Raw genomic sequence first — 22,046 nt, 5'->3', positions numbered from 1 at the left:
ATCATCTCTGTTCACGTTCTTTAAATGGCTGAATTTCCTTTTTATTATCATAGTTACATTTGCAATGCTGCAGCTCCCCTGGAGTATACGAAGAGGTTGCAGAGTTTGTGTCAAAACTGAGCTATTAATCTGTTAGCATGTAATATGTTATCCATGTAATGGACAGGTCCATGTAATCTGTTATCCATGTAATGGACAGGTCCATGTAATCTATGATCTACACTGGCAGGCTTTGGGTGCATTATGAGGATATCATTAAGAAAACAAGAGTGAATATATTAATTGCAACACTGCGGGATCCCCATGCCAACAGGCCTGAAGGATCTATATATAACTAGAGATTGAATATTTCAGTGTGTGAGATCATAACTGTTCCTGCTCACAGAGCTGACAAATGCTCTGTGCTCCTGATTTGGGAATTAGTCCCGTGTAGCCATAGGTAACGGTAACCAACCTGATCCTGGCACCCACAATGTCGCAATGGCCGCTGGAAAGATTTTTTTTTTTTTTATTAACACATTAGGTACATCTGCATTAGTGCAGCTACCCTAGACTATATGAAGTGGAGTACAGTGTGTCAAAAAAGCTAACTAGGTGATGCTAAAAAATCCCCATCACACAGGATGGTTAGTCATACAGAGGCATGTGATAAGCGGTCTGCACTGGCAGACTCCGGATGCATTTTGAGGATATCAACACCACAAGATTGAATAAGGTAGCAGTGGTAATACAAGTCCCCATCTCGCAGGATGGTTAGTCATACAGAGCCATGTGTTTAATAGCCTGCACTGGCAAATTTTGGGTATACTGTGAGGATATCTTCAAGAATACGAGAGTGAATAAAGTAATTGCAAAGCTCCAGGTACCTCATGCCAACTGGTCTGAAAGGTCTAATAACTGGGCATTCAGTGATGTAGTGCGGGAGATCGTGCCGTAGTTCCTGCTCACAGAGTTTGCAACTGGAGTGCTCAGGATTGGGAGATCCGTCACCTGCAGCCACCTGCCACAGGTAACGGTAACCCAACCTGATCCTTGCAACCACTGTGTCGCACAGTCTAGTGGACGTTTTGTGCTGTCCATAGATATAGGTTTCAGATCTGAACAAATCATAGCTTTTTATACTGGTACTTTCAGGTCGTTGGGAGTCAGTAATTTCTTTCCTATCACACTTGAGTGTTTGGACCAATACAGTTTTGATAGTAGAGATGGGGATACCTAGATCTAATTCAACTTCCTCTTTGTTGCACGCTAATTTGGCTGCAATGTCTGTCTCATTATGATGGGTTATATTTATGTGTGAAGGTATCCATACAAAGGAGATTCGAGACCCTTTACTCTGTGCATCAATTAGGTCATTTATAATTGGGAGTATGAGGTTCTTGCTGTCGATTTTCCAAGAGAAGTTTTCGATTGCTTGAAGAGCAGACTTTGAATCGCAGAATATTATTCCTCCTCCAATGTTTTTTAATGTGCTGGTTGCTAAATGTAATGCTGCTAGTTCTGCTTGTGTGGAGGTCAGCCAGTTGTTTAACCTGACACTGACAGTCTTTGTGCAAATATTATTTCTATAAAACCTACATGCCGCTGCAGTCCGTCCAGTAGAAGACTGGACTGAGCCGTCGGTGTAGACACAGTGGAAAGAGTTCTCTCACAACATATGATAAACTCTACGGGCCCATCCAGCCAGATTTGACTTACTCGACCTCTCATTTCGATTTATTTAAAATGCAGCCAAATATACAGTATATCGTTTAATATATTTTTTTTTTTAAATTACAAGGAATTTAAATTATCCTACATTATTTATTAGAAAATATGTTGATGGTTAAAATAAGAAGTAGAACATAATTAGATAAAAAATATGGGCGAAGATTATTAATATGACACTGGTTCCATATGACAATATGATACGAAAATGAATATGACTTTTTTTTCGCAGATTCAGGGTTGCTGAGCACATTTATCTCTTAGTAATAATTATAGGAGCATATAGATTAATATTTATGATCAATGCTATATGGTGAGCATCTTATAACGTGAGTTTCAGTGACCAGTGCGTTGATTGTGAGATAAGTGCGTTGATTGTGAAACCAGGTGATTGATTGTGTGTGTGTGTGACGAGTGCGTTCATTGTGTGATCAGGATATTTAATGCGTAGTGGTCGGAGTACTGATTGTGTACTGATCAGTGTGACGATCAGCGCTCTCCCCTCCCCCACAGTGTTCTCTCCTCCGACAGAGCGCTCTCCTCCCATAGTGCTCTCTCCTCCCACAGTGTTCTCTCCTCCCATAGTGCTCTCTCCTCCCACAGTGCTCTCCTCCCTCAGTGCTCTCTCCTCCCACAGTGCTCTCCTCCCACAGTGCTCTCTCCTCCCACAGTGCTCTCTCCTCCCACAGTGCTCTCTCCCACAGTGCGTTCTCCTCCCTCAATGCTCTCTCCTCCCACAGTGCGCTCTCCTCCCTCAATGCTCTCTCCTCCCACAGTGCTCTCTCCTCCCTCAATGTTCTCTCCTCCCTCAATGCTCTCTCCTCCCACAGTGTTCTCTCCTCCATCAATGTTCTCTCCTCCCACAGTGCTCTCTCCTCCCTCAATGCTCTCTCCTCCCACAGTGCGCTCTCCTCCCTCAATGCTCTCTCCTCCCACAGTGCTCTCTCCTCCCTCAATGTTCTCTCCTCCCTCAATGCTCTCTCCTCCCACAGTGTTCTCTCCTCCATCAATGTTCTCTCCTCCCACAGTGCTCTCTCCTCCCTCAATGCTCTCTCCTCCCACAGTACTCTCTCCTCCCTCAATGTTCTCTCCTCCCTCAATGCTCTCTCCTCCCACAGTACTCTCTCCTCCCTCAATGCTCTCTCCTCCCACAGTACTCTCTCCTCCCTCATTGCTCTCTCCTCCCTCAATGCTCTCTCCTCCCACAGTGCTCTCTCCTCCCACAGTGTTCTCTCCTCCCTCAATGCTCTCTCCTCCCACAGTGCGCTCTCCTCCCTCAATGCTCTCTCCTCCCACAGTACTCTCTCCTCCCTCAATCTTCTCTCCTCCCTCAATGCTCTCTCCTCCCACAGTGCTCTCTCCTCCCACAGTGCGCTCTCCTCCCTCAATGCTCTCTCCTCCCACAGTGCTCTCTCCTCCCTCAATCTTCTCTCCTCCCTCAATGCTCTCTCCTCCCACAGTGATCTCTCCTCCCACAGTGCTCTCTCCTCCCACAGTGCGCTCTCCTCCCTCAATGCTCTCTCCTCCCACAGTGCTCTCTCTCCTCCCACAGTGCTCTCTTCTCCCACAGTGTTCTCTCCTCCCAATGTTCTCTCCTCCCACAGTGCTCTCTCTTCCCACAGTGCTCTCTCCTCCCACAGTGTTTTCTCTTCCCACAGTGTTCTCTCCTCCCACAGTGCTCTCTCCTCCCACAGTGTTCTCTCCTCCCAATGTTCTCTCCTCCCACAGTGCTCTCTCTTCCCACAGTGCTCTCTCTTCCCACAATGTTCTGTCCTCCCACAGTGCTCTCTCTTCCCACAATGTTCTGTCCTCCCACAGTGCTCTCTTCTCCCACAGTGTTTCTCCTCCCAGTGTTCTCTCCTCCCACAGTGTTCTCTCCTCCCACAGTGTTCTCTCCTCCCACAGTGCTCTCTCCTCCCACAGTGCACTCTCCTCCCACAGTGAACTCTTCTCCCACAGTGCTCTCTCTTTCCACAGTGCTCTCTCCTCCCACAGTGCTCTTTTCTCCCACAGTGTTCTCTCCTCCCACAGTGCTCTCTCCTCCAACAGTGTTCTCTCCTCCCACAGTGCTCTCTCCTCCCACAGTGCACTCTCCTCCCACAGTGAACTCTCCTCCCACAGTGCTCTCTTTCCACAGTGTTCTCTCCTCCCACAGTGCTCTCTTCTCCCACAGTGTTCTCTCCTCCCACAGTGTTCTCTCCTCCCACAGTGTTCCCTCCTCCCCCAGTGCATTCTCCTCCCACAGTGCTCTCTCCTCCCACAGTGCTCTTTCCTCCCACAGTGTGCTCTCCCACATTGCTCTCTTCTCCCTCAGTGCTCTCTCCTCCCACAGTGCTCTCTCCTCCCACAGTGCTCTCTCCTCCCACAGTGTGCTCTCCCACAGTGCTCTCTCCTCCTACAGTGTTCTGTCCTCCCACAGTGCTCTCTCCTCCTACAGTGTTCTGTCCTCCCATAGTGCTCTCTCCTCCCACAATGCTCTCTCCTCCCACAATGCTCTCTCCTCCCACAGTGTTCTCTCCTCCCACAGTGCTCTCTCCTCCCACAGTGCTCTCTCCTCCCACAGTGTTCTGTCCTCCCACAGTGTTCTGTCCTCCCACAGTGTTCTCTCCTACAGTGTTCATTCCTCCCACAGTGCTCTCTCCTCCCACAGTGTTCTCTCCTCCCACTGTGCACTCTCCTCCCACAGTGCACTCTCCTCCCACAGTGCTCTCTTCTCCCACAGTGTTCTCTGCTCCCACAGTGTTCTCTCCTCCCACAATGCTCTCTCTTCCCACAGTGTTGTCCTCCCACAGTGTTCTCTCCTCCCACAGTGTTCTCTCCTCCCACAGTGTTCAGTCCTCCCACAGTGTTCTGTCCTCCCACAGTGTTCTCTCCTCCCACAGTGTTCTCTCCTCCCACAGTGTTCTGTCCTCCCACAGTGTTCTCTCCTCCCACAGTGTTCTCCCACAATGTTCTCTCCTCCCACAGTGTTCAGTCCTCCCACAGTGTTCTCTCCTCCCACAATGCTCTGTCCTCCCACAGTGTTCTCTCCTCCCACAGTGTTCAGTCCTCCCACAGTGCACTCTCCTCCCACAATGCTCTGTCCTCCCACAGTGTTCAGTCCTCCCACAGTGTTCAGTCCTCCCACAGTGTTCAGTCCTCCCACAGTGTTCTCCCACAGTGTTCTCTCCTCCCACAGTGTTCAGTCCTCCCACAGTGTTCAGTCCTCCCACAGTGTTCAGTCCTCCCACAATGCTCTGTCCTCCCACAATGCTCTGTCCTCCCACAGTGTTTTTTCCTCCCACAGTGTTCTCTCCTCCCACAGTGTTCTCTCCTCCCACAGTGTTCTCTCCTCCCACAGTGTTCTCTCCTCCCACAGTGTTCTCTCCTCCCACAGTGTTCTCTCCTCCCACAGTGCACTGTCCTCCCACAGTGCACTATCCTCACACAGTGCACTCTCCACCCATAGTGTTCTCTCCTACCACAGTGCTGTCTTTTCCTACAGTGTTCTCTCCTCCCACAGTGCTCTCTTTTCCTACAGTGTTTAGTCCTCCCACAGTGTTCTGTCCTCCCACAGCTTGAGTGATGAACAGTGTCTGGGGTTAATCAACATGAGGCCGGGCGGGATTTGGAATTAACTTTGAAGTTGAGAATCACCTTAGGTGATCTCTGCAGTTAATTACTGGCGTGTTGCTCTGGTCTGCTCCCACGCGGACAATCGTGCTTCGTCTTAACGGGGGTGCTTCCTCTTAACGGGGGTGCTTCCTCTTAACAGGGTGCTTCAGGGAGTCCCTAGTTCTAGTGTGCTAGTGTGTGTCTGGTGGTCCCCTAGTGCTAGTGTGCTAGTGTGTGTCTGGTGGTCCCCTAGTGCTAGTGTGTGTCTGGTGGTCCCTAGTGCTAGTGTGCTAGTGTGTGTCTGGTGGTTCCTAGTGCTAGTGTGCTAGTGTGTGTCTGGTGGTCCCTAGTGATAGTGTGCTAGTGTGTGTCTGGTGGTCCCCTAGTGCTAGTGTGCTAGTGTGTGTCTGGTGGTCCCCTAGTGCTAGTGTGCTAGTGTGTGTCTGGTGGTCCCTAGTGCTAGTGTGCTAGTGTGTGTCTGGTGGTCCCCTAGTGCTAGTGTGCTAGTGTGTGTCTGGTGGTCCCTAGTGCTAGTGTGCTAGTGTGTGTCTGGTGGTCCCCTAGTGCTAGTGTGTGTCTGGTGGTCCCTAGTGCTAGTGTGCTAGTGTGTGTCTGGTGGTCCCTAGTGCTAGTGTGCTAGTGTGTGTCTGGTGGTCCCTAGTGCTAGTGTGCTAGTGTGTGTCTGGTGGTCCCCTAGTGCTAGTGTGCTAGTGTGTATCTGGTGGTCCCTAGTACTAGTGTGCTAGTGTGTGTCTGGTGGTCCCCTAGTGCTAGTGTGTGTCTGGTGGTCCCTAGTGCTAGTGTGTGTCTGGTGGTCCCTAGTGCTAGTGTGTCTGGTGGTCCCTAGTGCTAGTGTGCTAGTGTGTGTCTGGTGGTCCCTAGTGCTAGTGTGTGTCTGGTGGTCCCCTAGTGCTAGTGTGCTAGTGTGTGTCTGGTGGTCCCCTAGTGCTAGTGTGCTAGTGTGTGTCTGGTGGTCCCTAGTACTAGTGTGCTAGTGTGTGTGTCTGGTGGTCCCCTAGTGCTAGTGTGCTAGTGTGTGTCTGGTGGTCCCCTAGTGCTAGTGTGTGTCTGGTGGTCCCTAGTGCTAGTGTGCAAGTGTGTGTCTGGTGGTCCCCTAGTGCTAGTGTGTGTCTGGTGGTCCCTAGTGCTAGTGTGTGTCTGGTGGTCCCTAGTGCTAGTGTGCTAGTGTGTGTCTGGTGGTCCCTAGTGCTAGTAGCTAGTGTGTGTCTGGTGGTCCCTAGTGCTAGTGTGTGTCTGGTGGTCCCTAGTGCTAGTATGCTAGTATGTGTCTGGTGGTCCCTAGTGCTAGTAGCTAGTGTGTGTCTGGTGGTCCCTAGTGCTAGTGTGCTAGTGTGTGTCTGGTGGTCCCCTAGTGCTAGTGTGTGTCTGGTGGTCCCTAGTGCTAGTGTGCTAGTGTGTCTCTGGTGGTCCCCTAGTGCTAGTGTGCTAGTGTGTGTCTGGTGGTCCCCTAGTGCTAGTGTGTGTCTGGTGGTCCCTAGTGCTAGTGTGTGTCTGGTGGTCCCTAGTGCTAGTGTGCTAGTGTGTGTCTGGTGGTCCCTAGTGCTAGTAGCTAGTGTGTGTCTGGTGGTCCCTAGTGCTAGTGTGCTAGTGTGTGTCTGGTTGTCCCCTAGTGCTAGTGTGCTAGTGTGTGTCTGGTGGTCCCTAGTGCTAGTGTGCTAGTGTGTGTCTGGTGGTCCCCTGGTGCTAGTGTGTGTCTGGTGGTCCCTAGTGCTAGTGTGTGTCTGGTGGTCCCTAGTGCTAGTGTGCTAGTGTGTGTCTGGTGGTCCCCTAGTGCTAGTGTGTGTCTGGTGGTCCCTAGTGCTAGTGTGTGTCTGGTGGTCCCTAGTGCTAGTGTGCTAGTGTGTGTCTGGTGGACCCTAGTGCTAGTGTGCTAGTGTGTGTCTGGTGGTCCCTAGTGCTAGTGTGTGTCTGGTGGTCCCCTAGTGCTAGTGTGTGTCTGGTAGTTCCTAGTGCTAGTGTGCTAGTGTGTGTCTGGTGGTCCCTAGTGCTAGTGTGCTAGTGTGTGTCTGGTGGTCCCCTAGTGCTAGTGTGTGTCTGGTGGTCCCTAGTGCTAGTGTGCTAGTGTGTGTCTGGTGGTCCCTAGTGCTAGTGTGCTAGTGTGTGTCTGGTGGTCCCCTAGTGCTAGTGTGTGTCTGGTGGTCCCTAGTGCTAGTGTGCTAGTGTGTGTCTGGTGGTTCCTAGTGCTAGTGTGCTAGTGTGTGTCTGGTGGTCCCCTAGTGCTAGTGTGCTAATGTGTGTCTGGGGGTCCCTAGTGCTAGTGTGTGTCTGGTGGTCCCTAGTGCTAGTGTGCTAGTGTGTATCTGGTGGTCCCCTAGTGGTAGTGTGCTAGTGTGTGTCTGGTGGTCCCTAGTGCTAGTGTGCTAGTGTGTGTCTGGTGGTCCCTAGTGCTAGTGTGCTAGTGTGTATCTGGTTGTCCCCTAGTGGTAGTGTGCTAGTGTGTGTCTGGTGGTCCCTAGTGCTAGTGTGTGTCTGGTGGTTCCTAGTGCTAGTGTGTGTCTGGTGGTCCCTATTGCTAGTGTGCTAGTGTGTGTCTGGTGGTCCCTAGTGCTAGTAGCTAGTGTGTGTATGGTGGTCCCTAGTGCTAGTGTGCTAGTATGTGTCTGGTGGTCCCTAGTGCTAGTAGCTAGTGTGTGTCTGGTGGTCCCTAGTGCTAGTGTGTGTCTGGTGGTCCCTAGTGCTTGTGTGTGTCTGGTGGTCCCTAGTGCTAGTGTGTGCCTGGTGGTCCCTAGTGCTAGTGTGTGTCTGGTGGTCCCTAGTGCTAGTGTGCTTGTGTGTGTCTAGTGTGTTGTATAACAAAGTATAAGACACGGACCCGTAAAGCAGGTTGCATAACAAAGTATAAGGCACGAACCTGTAAAGCAGGTGGTATGACAAAGTATAAGGCACGGACCTGCTAAAGTTCCTAACATAGTGTCAGTAATAAAATGTGTGTGGAGTTATAAGGGAGTTCAACATGGGAGATATTACTCATAAGAGCTCGTATATCTCACTGTCTCCTCCCACTCTCCTGCATGCCATCAGCCCTTATGGTGCGGCCCTCACCTCTCACCAGGGGTAGAGCCAGTGAGGGGAGGGGGGTAGAGCTAGGGGGGGAAAGGGGGTAGATCCAGGGGGGATGGGGTAGAGCCAGGCAGGGGGTGGAGGATGAAGTACAAAGGGGGAAGGGGTTGCAGGAAGAGGAGGTAGGGGGAGGCAGAGAGAGAGAGAGGAGGTAGAGTGAAGCAGGGGAGGGAGGAGGTATAGGGAGGCATGAAGGGTAGAAGGAGGTAGAGGGGAGTCAGAGGGAGGCAGGGGGAGATAGGGGAAAGTAGGAGGAGTCCTGGTGCTAAGACAGGTGGTGTGGACAGGTGGTATGGGCAGGTGGTGTGGATAGATGGTGTGGACAGGTGGTGTGGACAGGTGGTGTGGACAGGTGGTGTGGATAGATGGTGTGGACAGGTGGTGTGGACAGGTGGTGAGGACAGATGGTGTGGACAGGTGGTGTGGACAGGTGGTGAGGACAGGTGGTGTGGACAGGTGGTGTGGACAGGTGGTGTGGACAGGTGGTGTGGACAGGTGGTGAGGACAGGTGGTGTGGACAGGTGGTGTGGACAGGTGGTGTGGACAGGTGGTGTGGACAGGTGGTGTGGACAGGTGGTGTGGACAGGTGGTGTGGACAGGTGGTGAGGACAGGTGGTGTGGACAGGTGGTGTGAACAGGTGGTGTGGACAGGTGGTGTGGACAGGTTTTGAGGACAGGTGGTGTGGACAGGTGGTGAGGACAGGTGGTGTGGACAGGTGGTGTGGACAGGTGGTGTGGACAGGTGGTGAGGACAGGTGGTGTGGACAGGTGGTGTGGACAGGTGGTGTGGACAGGTGGTGAGGACAGGTGGTGTGGACAGGTGGTGAGGACAGGTGGTGTGGACAGATGGTGTGGACAGGTGGTGTGGACAGGTGGTGTGGACAGGTGGTGAGGACAGGTGGTGTGGACAGGTGGTGAGGACAGGTGGTGTGGACAGGTGGTGAGGACAGGTGGTGTGGACAGGTGGTGAGGACAGGTGGTGTGGACAGGTGGTGAGGACAGGTGGTGTGGACAGGTGGTGAGGACAGGTGGTGTGGACAGGTGGTGTGGACAGGTGGTGAGGACAGGTGGTGTGGACAGGTGGTGTGGACAGGTGGTGTGGACAGGTGGCGTTTACAGGTGGTGTGGACAGGTGGTGAGGACAGGTGGTGTGGACAGGTGGTGTGGACAGGTGGTGTGGACAGGTGGTGTGGACAGGTGGTGTGGACAGGTGGTGAGGACAGGTGGTGTGGACAGGTGGTGTGGACAGGTGGTGTGGACAGGTGGTGTGGACAGGTGGTGTGGACAGGTGGTGAGGACAGGTGGTGTGGACAGGTGGTGTGGACAGGTGGTGTGGACAGGTGGTGTGGACAGGTGGCGTTTACAGGTGGTGTGGACAGGTGGTGAGGACAGGTGGTGTGGACAGGTGGCGTTTACAGGTGGTGAGGACAGGTGGTGTGGACAGGTGGCGTTTACAGGTGGTGTGGACAGGTGGTGAGGACAGGTGGTGTGGACAGGTGGTGTGGACAGGTGGTGTGGACAGGTGGTGTGGACAGGTGGTGTGGACAGGTGGTGTGGACAGGTGGTGTGGACAGGTGGTATGGACAGGTGGTGAGGACAGGTGGTGTGGACAGGTGGTGTGGACAGGTGGTGTGGACAGGTGGTGTGGACAGGTGGTGTGGACAGGTGGTGTGGACAGGTGGTGAGGACAGGTGGTGTGGACAGGTGGTGTGGACAGGTGGTGTGGACAGGTGGTGAGGACAGGTGGTGTGGACAGGTGGTGTGGACAGGTGGTGTGGACAGGTGGTGTGGACAGGTGGTGAGCGTGGGCCACATAGAGCCATACACCATCTGAAGCAACCGTAAAATTAAGAGGGTTCGTTTTCTGATGTCTTAACCTGTGAAGACCTACTCTGTCACGTCTTTATTTGCCCACCTTCTTCTTCTTCATCTTCTTCTTCATCTTCTTCTACTTCTTATTATTTTTATTATTATTATAACCCATCCTCCTAAAAAGATAGTACTTATAGGAACTGTTTGGTCGACCGTACAAAAATGGACTGTTACAGCAGTGTTCACGTTTCGTACTATTAATTTTGTAACGTGCACGAACCAACTCCACAAACCAAACTTATAACATTCCTGTGCCTAATATAGTACATACATGCACTATATTAGGCCTAAGATAGTGTAACACCTCTATAGTAAAATAGATGAAGGAGAGATGATTTATTTTAAGATTGATGAATACGTCTTAGGAACGGACCGCTCCTATAACGAGCCTGGTCTAACGACAGGCTGTTAATGACTGGACATGAAAAATACTTTACACGTGATTTACAACTTTTGCACGTGAACCCTTCTCGTGAACCGTGCCTAGCTAATTTCACGTGTTGGAACCTAACATCTCTGAACCGTTCACACCCAAACTGCAAATGCAACACAATTGTCAAGAGCTCCCAGCAAACACAGCGAAACTACGACGATGGTACAACGTTCGAACAAGTTTTAACACCTAACAAGTTATAACAACCAATATAGCAAGTTGTAACAACGTTCTAATACGTCTTAAACACGTTAAGCCAAGATGTAGCAACTTCATTACAAGTGGTAACAAGCGGAAAACAGACAGTTTCGGTTTGTGTTTCCACGAATAGAACCAAAACACATAACACTGCCTCTTCCAGACCTTAGTAATTATACAACAAACTATAAAATATTACAATATTTACAAATATCTGAGGCAATTCCCCTTTGCATCACATGATACGGAAAATATGTTGAATGCGCGTTTTGGATCGGGGGGAGCTTGGACGAGCACCACCTGAGCCTGGCGCGTGCTTGAGGGACCTGCACCGCCCCAGACCAAGCTCCACACACCACCCTACTACCTCGGCTGTGTTAATTACCAAACGGTCAGTTAAAGTAAGGTGTACCGGAATCTTGGAGTGGATCTGACCACACTACCACAGTGGGTGGAGTTGACCTGACCACACTACCACAGTGAATGGAGTGGATCTGACCACACTACCACAGTGGATGGAGTGGATCTGACCACACTACCGCAGTGGATGGAGTGGATCTGACCACACTACCACAGTGGGTGGAGTTGATCTGACCACACTACCACAGTGGGTGGAGTGGATCTGACCACACTACCACAGTGGGTGGAGTTAACCTGACCACACTACCACAGTGGGTGGAGTTGATCTGACCACACTACCGCAGTGGGTGGAGTTGATCTGACCACACTACCACAGTGAGTGGAGTTGATCTGACCACACTACCACAGTGGGTGGAGTTGACCTGACCACACTACCGCAGTGGGTGGAGTTGATCTGACCACACTACCGCAGTGGGTGGAGTTGACCTGACCAGACTACCGCAGTGGGTGGAGTTGATCTGACCACACTACCGCAGTGGGTGGACTTAATCTGACCACACTACCGCAGTGGGTGGAGTTGACCTGACCACACTACCACAGTGGGTGGAGTTAATCTGACCACACTACCGCAGTGGGTGGAGTTGACCTGACCACACTACCGCAGTGGGTGGACTTAATCTGACCACACTACCGCAGTGGGTGGACTTAATCTGACCACACTACCGCAGTGGGTGGACTTAATCTGACCACACTACCGCAGTGGGTGGACTTAATCTGACCACACTACCGCAGTGGGTGGACTTAATCTGACCACACTACCGAAGTGGGTGGACTTAATCTGACCCTCTTGCCACATCACGAACCAAGTTGCCGTTTCCCTTCCCTCCCCCTTTCTTCCCCTCCTCCCCAGTTGCCACGGCAAGCGTCTTGTCTTACACCCCCTGAGGAAGACGCTGGCGTCTATGGCAAGAGCTAAAACTGACATTCATCTCACTACGAAGTTTCACGTGTAAGAGTTACGTTGCATTAGTGTTTAGAACAGGTTTAAAACAGTCAGTTATCACAGTAACTTGCGGAAGAACTTGTAAGAGAATATTATACTTTAATATTAGTGTCAAAGAAAGCCTGTTACTTACTCACTGCCACCGTGCGCCTGCATACTGGTAAGCAGAAAGTTACCAAGCCTCTTGGACAATTTCCTGCAAAATATGTTGCATATTAAACTTTTATCGCAACTACGGAGAGAAAATGTCAAGGAATAAGAATTTCAAGTCACGTGGTGGCCAGAATGAGGCGCTGTGTTGACTGTCCGAATGTGAAGCGGACCTCGTGTAGAGGCGCGTAGAGGCGTGTAGAGGCGCGTAGAGGCGTGTAGAGGCGTGTAGAGGCGGCGCTGGTGATGGCCACACCTTGTGCAGGTTATATATAACTCTCGCCTGGTCGTCAGGTATAATCCCGACCTGGTCGTCAAGGTCACATCAGATCTGGTCGTCAAGACCACATCCAACCTGGTCGTTATTACTAGACCCCGACCTGGTCGCTATAGAGTATACCCGCAACCTAGTGAAGAACACACAACCTGACGGGGTTAATACTACACCCGACCTGCTTAGACCACACCTGACTTGATTTTACCACACCTGACTTGATTAGACCACACCCGACCTGGTGGTCAGACCACACCCGACCTGGTGGTCAGACCACACCGACCTAGACATGACTACACCCAACCTGGTCAATACCACACCCGATCTAGTCGAGACTACACCAGATGTGGCCACGACCACACCCTTTCTGGCCACGACCACACCCTTTCTGGCCACGACCACACCCTTTCTGGCCACGACCACACCCTTTTCTGGTCACGGCGACACGCGACCTGCTCAAGTAAATTCTGGGACTAATATTCTTTTGCACTCCCTCTTCTCCCTGCTTCCCTCTCTTCCCCTCCCTCACCCCTCCCATCCCCCATCCTTTCCCTCCCTCCCTCTACGCCCCTCCCCGACTGCTACACACATAAGGTAAACATTCTTGGTAACAGTTCAACCACTGTCACCATTATGAGAAGAGAAGCTCCAGGACCCTAAATCATGAGAGTAACATTTAAACAAATTACTAAATTAAACAAAAAAAGAACAATTACTGAATTAAGAAATAAAAAAACAATTACAAAATCAAAAAATCAAACAAATTGTAAAATGTTATTTTGTTCAAATGTGTTCAATCTTATGCTTTTGGGTGCCGGGGCGAGATTGGTTTCTCAGCCGTTGTTTGTCAGACTTTAGCAACAAAATAAGCTCTCAGACGTGTTACTGAAGTAGTTTATTAAGCCTGAAGTTGTAATTATATGAGAGCGGAGGCGGGAATTTGTATTGAAGTCTTTGTATTTTATAATAAATCTTTTTTTTTCTCCAGCGACGAAAAGCAAAGATTTGTGAAAAATAAAAACATTTCAGAGACAGAAGAAATCAAGGAATATAATTTGACTTGAAACTAAACAAATTAGTCTGTAAATTATAATATTAAATAACAAATTGGTGTGTAAACACCGGCGTAAAGAAACGTGATGACCGGTAAACACTGATGGGAAATAAAATATTTGATATATAAACACTGACACAAAATCAACAAAATAGTTGTAAAATATTCGTTTAGAAAATAAATAATTATATGTAAATACTGATTTAAAATATATAAAAAAAGATGAATATAAAATAAGGATGCAAAATAAGACAATATGTTGTAAATGCTGCTCTGAGGTAAGCAGAACGATTCATCTTGAAGTGTGAGAAGACTTTGTGAGAGGTGAAGATGAGAAGACTTTGTGAGAGGTGAAGTGTGAGAAGACTTTGTGAGAGGTGAGGGTGAGAAGACTTTGTGAGAGGTGAAAGTGAGAAGACTTTGTGAGAGGTGAAAGTGAGAAGACTTTGTGAGAGGTGAGGGTGAGAAGACTTTGTGAGAGGTGAAAGTGAGAAGACTTTGTGAGAGGTGAAAGTGAGAAGACTTTGTGAGAGGTGAGGGTGAGAAGACTTTGTGAGAGGTGAAAGTGAGAAGACTTTGTGAGAGGTGAAGTGTGAGAAGACTTTGTGAGAGGTGAAAGTGAGAAGACTTTGTGAGAGGTGAAGTGTGAGAAGACTTTGTGAGAGGTGAAGTGTGAGAAGACTTTGTGAGAGGTGAGGGTGAGAAGACTTTGTGAGAGGTGAAGATGAGAAGACTTTGTGAGAGGTGAGGGTGTGGCCGAGGACTGACCTTTGCCCTTGACGGTGACCTCGCCCCGCTCCTCGACCTGGTACCGGGCCGAGATGATGTCCTTCGTCGCCTGAGAGATGTGAACCCGCATCGCCTCGCTCGTCGACTCCATGCGAGACGCTGTAGACACGTCAGGGTGGGGGGTCAGTACTTTGTGGGGGAGGGGGGTGTGGGGTCAGTACTTTGTGGGGGAGGGGTGGTGTGGGGGAGGGGGTGTGTGGGGTCGGTACTTTGTGGGGGAGGGAGGTGTGGGGTCAGTACTTTGTGGGGGAGAGGGTGGGGGGCCAGTACTTTGTGGGGGAGAGGGTGGGGGGTCAGTACTTTGTGGGGGAGGGTGTGTGGGGTTAGTGAAGCAGGTATCAAGCAGGGAGGGAAGGGTTTAAGGTCAGTATTTTGTGGGGAGGGATGGGAATGGGGTAGGGGGGGATATGGTGGCAATATAGTGCAACATATTTAGAACAACATAGTAGGGGACCCATAGCCACTGCTCCCAGGCTATAAGTTCCCTACAATTGCACCATACGTGGTACCCCGGTAATATATATATATATATATATATATATATATATATATATATATATATATATATATATATATATATATATATAATGGAACTACTCTCGATGGGAGCAAGCAACCCTCCCCGTAAGATTCGGTGGTCTTAGTGCCCGCACAGCCTCCCAGATTGTCTACCAGCCTTCTTTTCCTCTTCACATTCATCGTATGACCTCGTAAGAGATATCCTTCCAGAACCTCTGAAGAGTTCAGCAGGGATACACAAACCTGATTTTACTGAATGTTCACATCAATGGGATGCCTTTGTGGCCCCAGCACCCAACATAGATCCAACAGAAAAATACGAGCAGTTCAGCTGGGACAGGACAGTAGTGGAGAAAATAGCTGATACCATGTTCAACGCTGCAGCATCAGATAAAGAGGAAGCCTGCCTCAGAGCACTGCCTCTCCTCCCATGCAGGGGACTTCCTTCTGGCAGTACCCATGTCAGCAACAGACACGCGTCTAGATCCAGAATCCCTTCGTGTAGCAGTGGCCCTCCGCCTTGGTGCCCCAATTCACACCGATTACAAGTGTATTTGCAACAGGGTGGAAGCAGACCAATATGGACTGTGTGGGTTGCACTGCAGAAGCTCCAGGAGCTGGCATGCAAGGCACAACTAGGTGAATAACATCATCAAGAGGAGCCTTGCCTCAACTCAGTGCCCAGCAGAGAGAGAGAGAGAGAGAGAGAGAGAGAGAGAGAGAGAGAGAGAGAGAGAGAGAGAGAGAAAAACCCCACATCCTAGGGGACCAAAACCCGGATGACCCCACACTTCGCCCAGTTGGCATCACAATATACCCCTGAAGACAGACAGCTGGTGCGGAACTGTACACGTGTATCCACACTAGCAGACACCTATATATATATATATATATATATATATATATATATATATATATATATATATATATATATATATATATATATATATATAATGTATATATATATATATTGGTGCTGATCAAACAGGAGTGTGGCCAACCACAGTTAAACTGCAAAGTTAATCAAGTACAGGCGACTGGAAGGTCAAGACAACTTTATTTCCATAGTGTAAGGTGCTTGGCCCCTTTGGAAGGAGTGCCTTGGGCTTTCTCAAAGAATTGGGTTCCAGGCTCGTTGACATCAGCAGAGACTCAAGGGCTGCAAGTTTCCTGTTTCAACGCCTCAGCGTGGCGATCCAGAGGGGAAATGCCTTCTTCATCCTTGGTCGTCTGGAAGCGGAGGAGCTCTAAGAGAGCCACAACTTTTAAACACTGATTGTAGGACAAATGTACAACCTGTAACCTTTAAATATCCAATAAGGCAAAACAAAACACAAAAGGAAGAGAATAGGGAAGGACAAAAGAGCATGGGAAACTTCATTCTAGAAGACAAAAAAATCGCCTGTAATGCGTTGTGTGTGCTTGTCTCCGAAGCCAAGGGGAGAAAGTACCACCTTTTTCCAGCCTGACCAAGTACTCCCTTTCTATTGTAAACTAAATTTCATCTCCTACATCCGTATTTTGTTGACCTAACCGGAATTCGTTAATGAAAGTAGCAACAATATCGGCTTGTGATTAATGTTCTGATCATATGAGTAATTTCCAGTTGATTGAAAATTCGGTTAAGTTAGTACAGGCTGAAACACAACCTCATTAAAAGCACTCCGGTTAATGGGACAGCGCGTTTATGAAATTAATTTAAAAGATAAAATTTCCATGGCTGTTTCTGGCATCGTTTACTCAACATTTATTTTGGGTGCGGATAATTGAGGGTTCTGATCAACAGCGATTTAAAGTTAAAAATACAGTGTTGATAACGGCTTAAAGTCCACCGACTCAACAGCTCGGTGCCGGATACCTAAAATTTGGAATTGTCAATTTACCAGAAAACCGAAAATGTGAGCAATTTGCGAAATTCGTAAATCCGAATTTGAGGACTTCTACTTATAGCGTTTCTCTTCAAAGAAATCGACCAATGTTCTTTAAATAGAAGAATTCGACCAGAGTGCATTCGTGAAACGAGTGAAACTGTTTCACGCATGTCCAGAGTCAATGAACCCTGATTAGGCTTCAGTGTCATCCTCAGGTCCCTTAGAGGATTCAGTTGAATCCCAGGATGCATTGCTTTTGACCATGCAGTGGTGTGTGCTTGGGAGTACCCAGAACATAAGTTCGAATCCTCTTCACGGCTCCTACTGATGTCCTCAAGAAAAAATAATAAAGACTATATTACTGTGCGAAAGATGATAATAATTGGAGGATGATAAAAATGCTGGGAGGAAGATAATATTACATGGAGGAAGACTAATAGGAGGACAATATTACCGAGATTAAGACTGATAGAAGGATAATATTACTGGGTGCGTGGAATGCTGTCGTTCTGTGTATCAATATTCCGGATTCAAAGATGTGTGAGGAGTCAGAAATTGAGACAACCCAAGTATGAACACAGTGCACGAAACGTCAAGAGTTTAGCTGAAAATAACAAGAGTTTAGTTGAAAAATAACAAGAGTTTAGTTGAAAAATAACAAGAGTTTAGCTGAAAATTACAAGAGTTCAGTTGAAAAATAACAAGAGTTTAGCTGAAAATAGCAAGAGTTCAATTGAAAAATAACAAGAGTTTAGCTGAAAATAACAAGAGTTTAGTTGAAAAATTACAAGAGTTTAGTTGAAAAATAACAAGAGTTTAGTTGAAAAATAACAAGAGTTTAGTTGAAAAATAACAAGAGTTTAGCTGAAAATAACAAGAGTTTAGCTGAAAATAACAAGAGTTTAGCTGAAAATAACAAGAGTTTAGCTGAAAATAACAAGAGTTTAGCTGAAAATAACAAGAGTTTAGCTGAAAATAACAAGAGTTTAGCTGAAAATAACAAGAGTTTAGCTGAAAATTGGAGTTTCACTGAAGAAAGAGCTAACACAACCCTGGAAGACCTTGCCTACTGAACACACCGTCCACACATCTAAGGGTCCGGTTAACTGAAGCTTTGAACAAGTGAGTTTTGTTCTGCCAGTGTTCCCAAATAAGAACAAAAGTTGATATACTAACCCAGGAATATAATGTAATGCAAACATTGACTACGAAGGTTGGGTTCATATATACGAATGAGTACAGCGGCCAATCCGCGATGCTTAGAGCCAATTTCTCGAAAATCCGTATAAGTGAGAGTTCGGATTAGTGGAAGAACTCACCTGTGTTGACGGCGTCGCCGAATAGGCAGTAGCGAGGCATCTTTAGCCCAACCACGCCCGCTACCACCATGCCTGTGTGCACGCCCACACGTATCCGAAGGTGGTTCCCTGCACGCCCACGGCACGCCCACGGTGGAGAGGAAGCGAGGAAGGGGGTAATAGAGGATGATAAAATTAGATACGCGTTGTAAAGGTCTCATTCTGAAATATTCGTATTTGTTATTTATTTACCAATATTCACATTTTTTGATGGGGGTGGATAGAGCGAGGAAATGTGGAGCAGCACAGGTGTACTGACCTGTGGAGGGGTCGGTGAGCTCGGTGATGGCCTCGACCATGTCCAGGGCCATGTTGCACACCATCTCCCCGTGGTTGGTCTGTCGCTCCGGGGCCCCGGCCACCACCATGTAGGCATCCCCTATGGTCTCCACCTGCGGCAGGCACCCTCGTCAGTACACGTGTTATGTGTGTGTGATGACGGCTCGTGTGAGGTGGTGAGAGGCCGGCACAGTCTACCACCACCACCAGTGTGACACAGTGTACCACCACCACCAGTGTGACACAGTGTACCACCACCACCAGTGTGACACAGTGTACCACCACCTCCAGTGTGACACAGTGTACCACCACCACCAGTGTGACACAGTGTTCCACCACCAGTGTGACACAGTGTACCACCACCAGTGTGACACAGTGTACTATCTCCAGTGTGACACAGTGTACTACCTCCAGTGTGACACAGTGTACCACCACCACCAGTGTGACACAGTGTACCACCACCACCAGTGTGACACAGTGTACCACCACCACCAGTGTGACACAGTGTACCACCACCACCAGTGTGACACAGTGTACCACCACCACCAGTGTGACACAGTGTACCACCACCACCAGTGTGACACAGTGTTCCACCACCAGTGTGACACAGTGTACCACCACCAGTGTGAGACAGTGTACTATCTCCAGTGTGACACAGTGTACTACCTCCAGTGTGACACAGTGTACCACCACCACCAGTGTGACACAGTGTACCACCACCACCAGTGTGACACAGTGTACCACCACCACCAGTGTGACACAGTGTACCACCACCACCAGTGTGACACAGTGTTCCACCACCAGTGTGACACAGTGTACCACCACCACCAGTGTGACACAGTGTACCACCACCAGTGTGACACAGTGTACTATCTCCAGTGTGACACAGTGTACTACCTCCAGTGTGACACAGTGTACCCCCACCAGTGTGACACAGTGTACTATTTCCAGTGTGACACAGTGTACTACCTCCAGTGTGACACAGTGTACCAACACCAGTGTGACACAGTGTACTACCTCCAGTGTGACACAGTGTACTACCTACAGTGTGACACAGTGTATTACCTCCAGTGTGACACAGTGTACTACCTCCAGTGTGACACAGTGTACTACATCCAGTGTGACACAGTGTATTACCTCCAGTGTGATACAGTGTACTACCACCAGTGTGACACAGTGTACCACCACCAGTGTGACACAGTGTACTATCTCCAGTGTGATACAGTGTACCACCACCAGTGAGACACAGTGTACCACCACCAGTGTGACACAGTGTACCACCACCAGTGAGACACAGTGTACCACCACCAGTGTGACACAGTGTACTATCTCCAGTGTGACACAGTGTACCACCACCACCAGTGAGACACAGTGTACCACCACCAGTGAGACACAGTGTACCACCACCAGTGTGACACAGTGTACCACCACCACCAGTGAGACACAGTGTACCACCACCACCAGTGAGACACAGTGTACTACCACCACCACCAGTGTGACACAGTGTACCACCACCACCAGTGTGACACAGTGTACCACCACCACCAGTGTGACACAGTGTACCACCACCAGTGAGACACAGTGTACCACCACCAGTGTGACACAGTGTACCACCACCACCAGTGTGACACAGTGTACCACCACCAGTGTGACACAGTGTACCACCACCAGTGTGACACAGTGTACCACCACCAGTGTGACACAGTGTACCACCACCACCACCAGTGAGACACAGTGTACCACCACCACCACCAGTGTGACACAGTGTACCACCACCAGTGTGACACAGTGTACCACCACCAGTGTGACACAGTGTACCACCACCAGTGTGACACAGTGTACCACCACCAGTGTGACACAGTGTACCACCACCAGTGAGACACAGTGTACCACCACCACCAGTGTGACACAGTGTACCACCACCAGTGTGACACAGTGTACCACCACCAGTGAGACACAGTGTACCACCACCAGTGTGACACAGTGTACCACCACCAGTGTGACACAGTGTACCACCACCACCACCAGTGTGACACAGTGTACCACCACCACCAGTGTGACACAGTGTACCACCACCAGTGTGACACAGTGTACCACCACCAGTGTGACACAGTGTACCACCACCACCACCAGTGAGACACAGTGTACCACCACCACCAGTGAGATACAGTGTACCACCACCACCAGTGTGACACAGTGTACCACCACCACCAGTGTGACACAGTGTACCACCACCAGTGTGACACAGTGTACCACCACCAGTGTGACACAGTGTACCACCACCACCACCAGTGAGACACAGTGTACCACCACCACCAGTGTGACACAGTGTACCACCACCAGTGTGACACAGTGTACCACCACCAGTGTGACACAGTGTACCACCACCAGTGAGACACAGTGTACCACCACCAGTGTGACACAGTGTACCACCACCACCAGTGAGACACAGTGTACCACCACCACCACCAGTGTGACACAGTGTACCACCACCAGTGTGACACAGTGTACCACCACCAGTGAGACACAGTGTACCACCACCAGTGTGACACAGTGTACCACCACCAGTGAGACACAGTGTACCACCACCACCACCAGTGTGACACAGTGTACCACCACCACCAGTGTGACACAGTGTACCACCACCAGTGTGACACAGTGTACCACCACCAGTGTGACACAGTGTACCACCACCAGTGTGACACAGTGTACCACCACCAGTGTGACACAGTGTACCACCACCAGTGTGACACAGTGTACCACCACCAGTGAGACACAGTGTACCACCACCACCAGTGTGACACAGTGTACCACCACCAGTGTGACACAGTGTACCACCACCAGTGAGACACAGTGTACCACCACCAGTGTGACACAGTGTACCACCACCAGTGTGACACAGTGTACCACCACCACCACCAGTGTGACACAGTGTACCACCACCACCAGTGTGACACAGTGTACCACCACCAGTGTGACACAGTGTACCACCACCAGTGTGACACAGTGTACCACCACCACCACCAGTGAGACACAGTGTACCACCACCACCAGTGAGATACAGTGTACCACCACCACCAGTGTGACACAGTGTACCACCACCACCAGTGTGACACAGTGTACCACCACCAGTGTGACACAGTGTACCACCACCAGTGTGACACAGTGTACCACCACCACCACCAGTGAGACACAGTGTACCACCACCACCAGTGTGACACAGTGTACCACCACCAGTGTGACACAGTGTACCACCACCAGTGTGACACAGTGTACCACCACCAGTGAGACACAGTGTACCACCACCAGTGTGACACAGTGTACCACCACCACCAGTGAGACACAGTGTACCACCACCACCATCAGTGTGACACAGTGTACCACCACCAGTGTGACACAGTGTACCACCACCAGTGAGACACAGTGTACCACCACCAGTGTGACACAGTGTACCACCACCAGTGAGACACAGTGTACCACCACCACCACCAGTGTGACACAGTG

The 22,046-nt window shown here is 49.6% G+C and overlaps 1 protein-coding gene across 1 annotated transcript in view; it reads right to left on the bottom strand.

Annotated features, from left to right (window-relative positions):
• Gyc88E (Guanylyl cyclase at 88E) overlaps nucleotides 1-22,046 on the bottom strand; it is a 502,958-nt gene that overhangs the window by 28,153 nt on the left and 452,759 nt on the right. The window contains exons 12-15 of the mRNA XM_069302345.1: nucleotides 18,523-18,655; nucleotides 18,225-18,332; nucleotides 14,495-14,614; nucleotides 12,382-12,444 (exon numbers count right to left, since the gene is read on the bottom strand). Of these exons, the coding sequence (XP_069158446.1) occupies nucleotides 12,382-12,444; nucleotides 14,495-14,614; nucleotides 18,225-18,332; nucleotides 18,523-18,655 (424 nt within the window). The remainder of the gene's footprint in view (nucleotides 1-12,381; nucleotides 12,445-14,494; nucleotides 14,615-18,224; nucleotides 18,333-18,522; nucleotides 18,656-22,046) is intronic.

The sequence above is a fragment of the Procambarus clarkii genome, chromosome 47 (genome assembly GCF_040958095.1).
Source record: "Procambarus clarkii isolate CNS0578487 chromosome 47, FALCON_Pclarkii_2.0, whole genome shotgun sequence".
NCBI lineage: Eukaryota > Metazoa > Arthropoda > Malacostraca > Decapoda > Cambaridae > Procambarus > Procambarus clarkii.
Note: the sequence above shows the minus strand (reverse complement) of the source record. Positions and strands in the feature narration are given on the sequence as shown.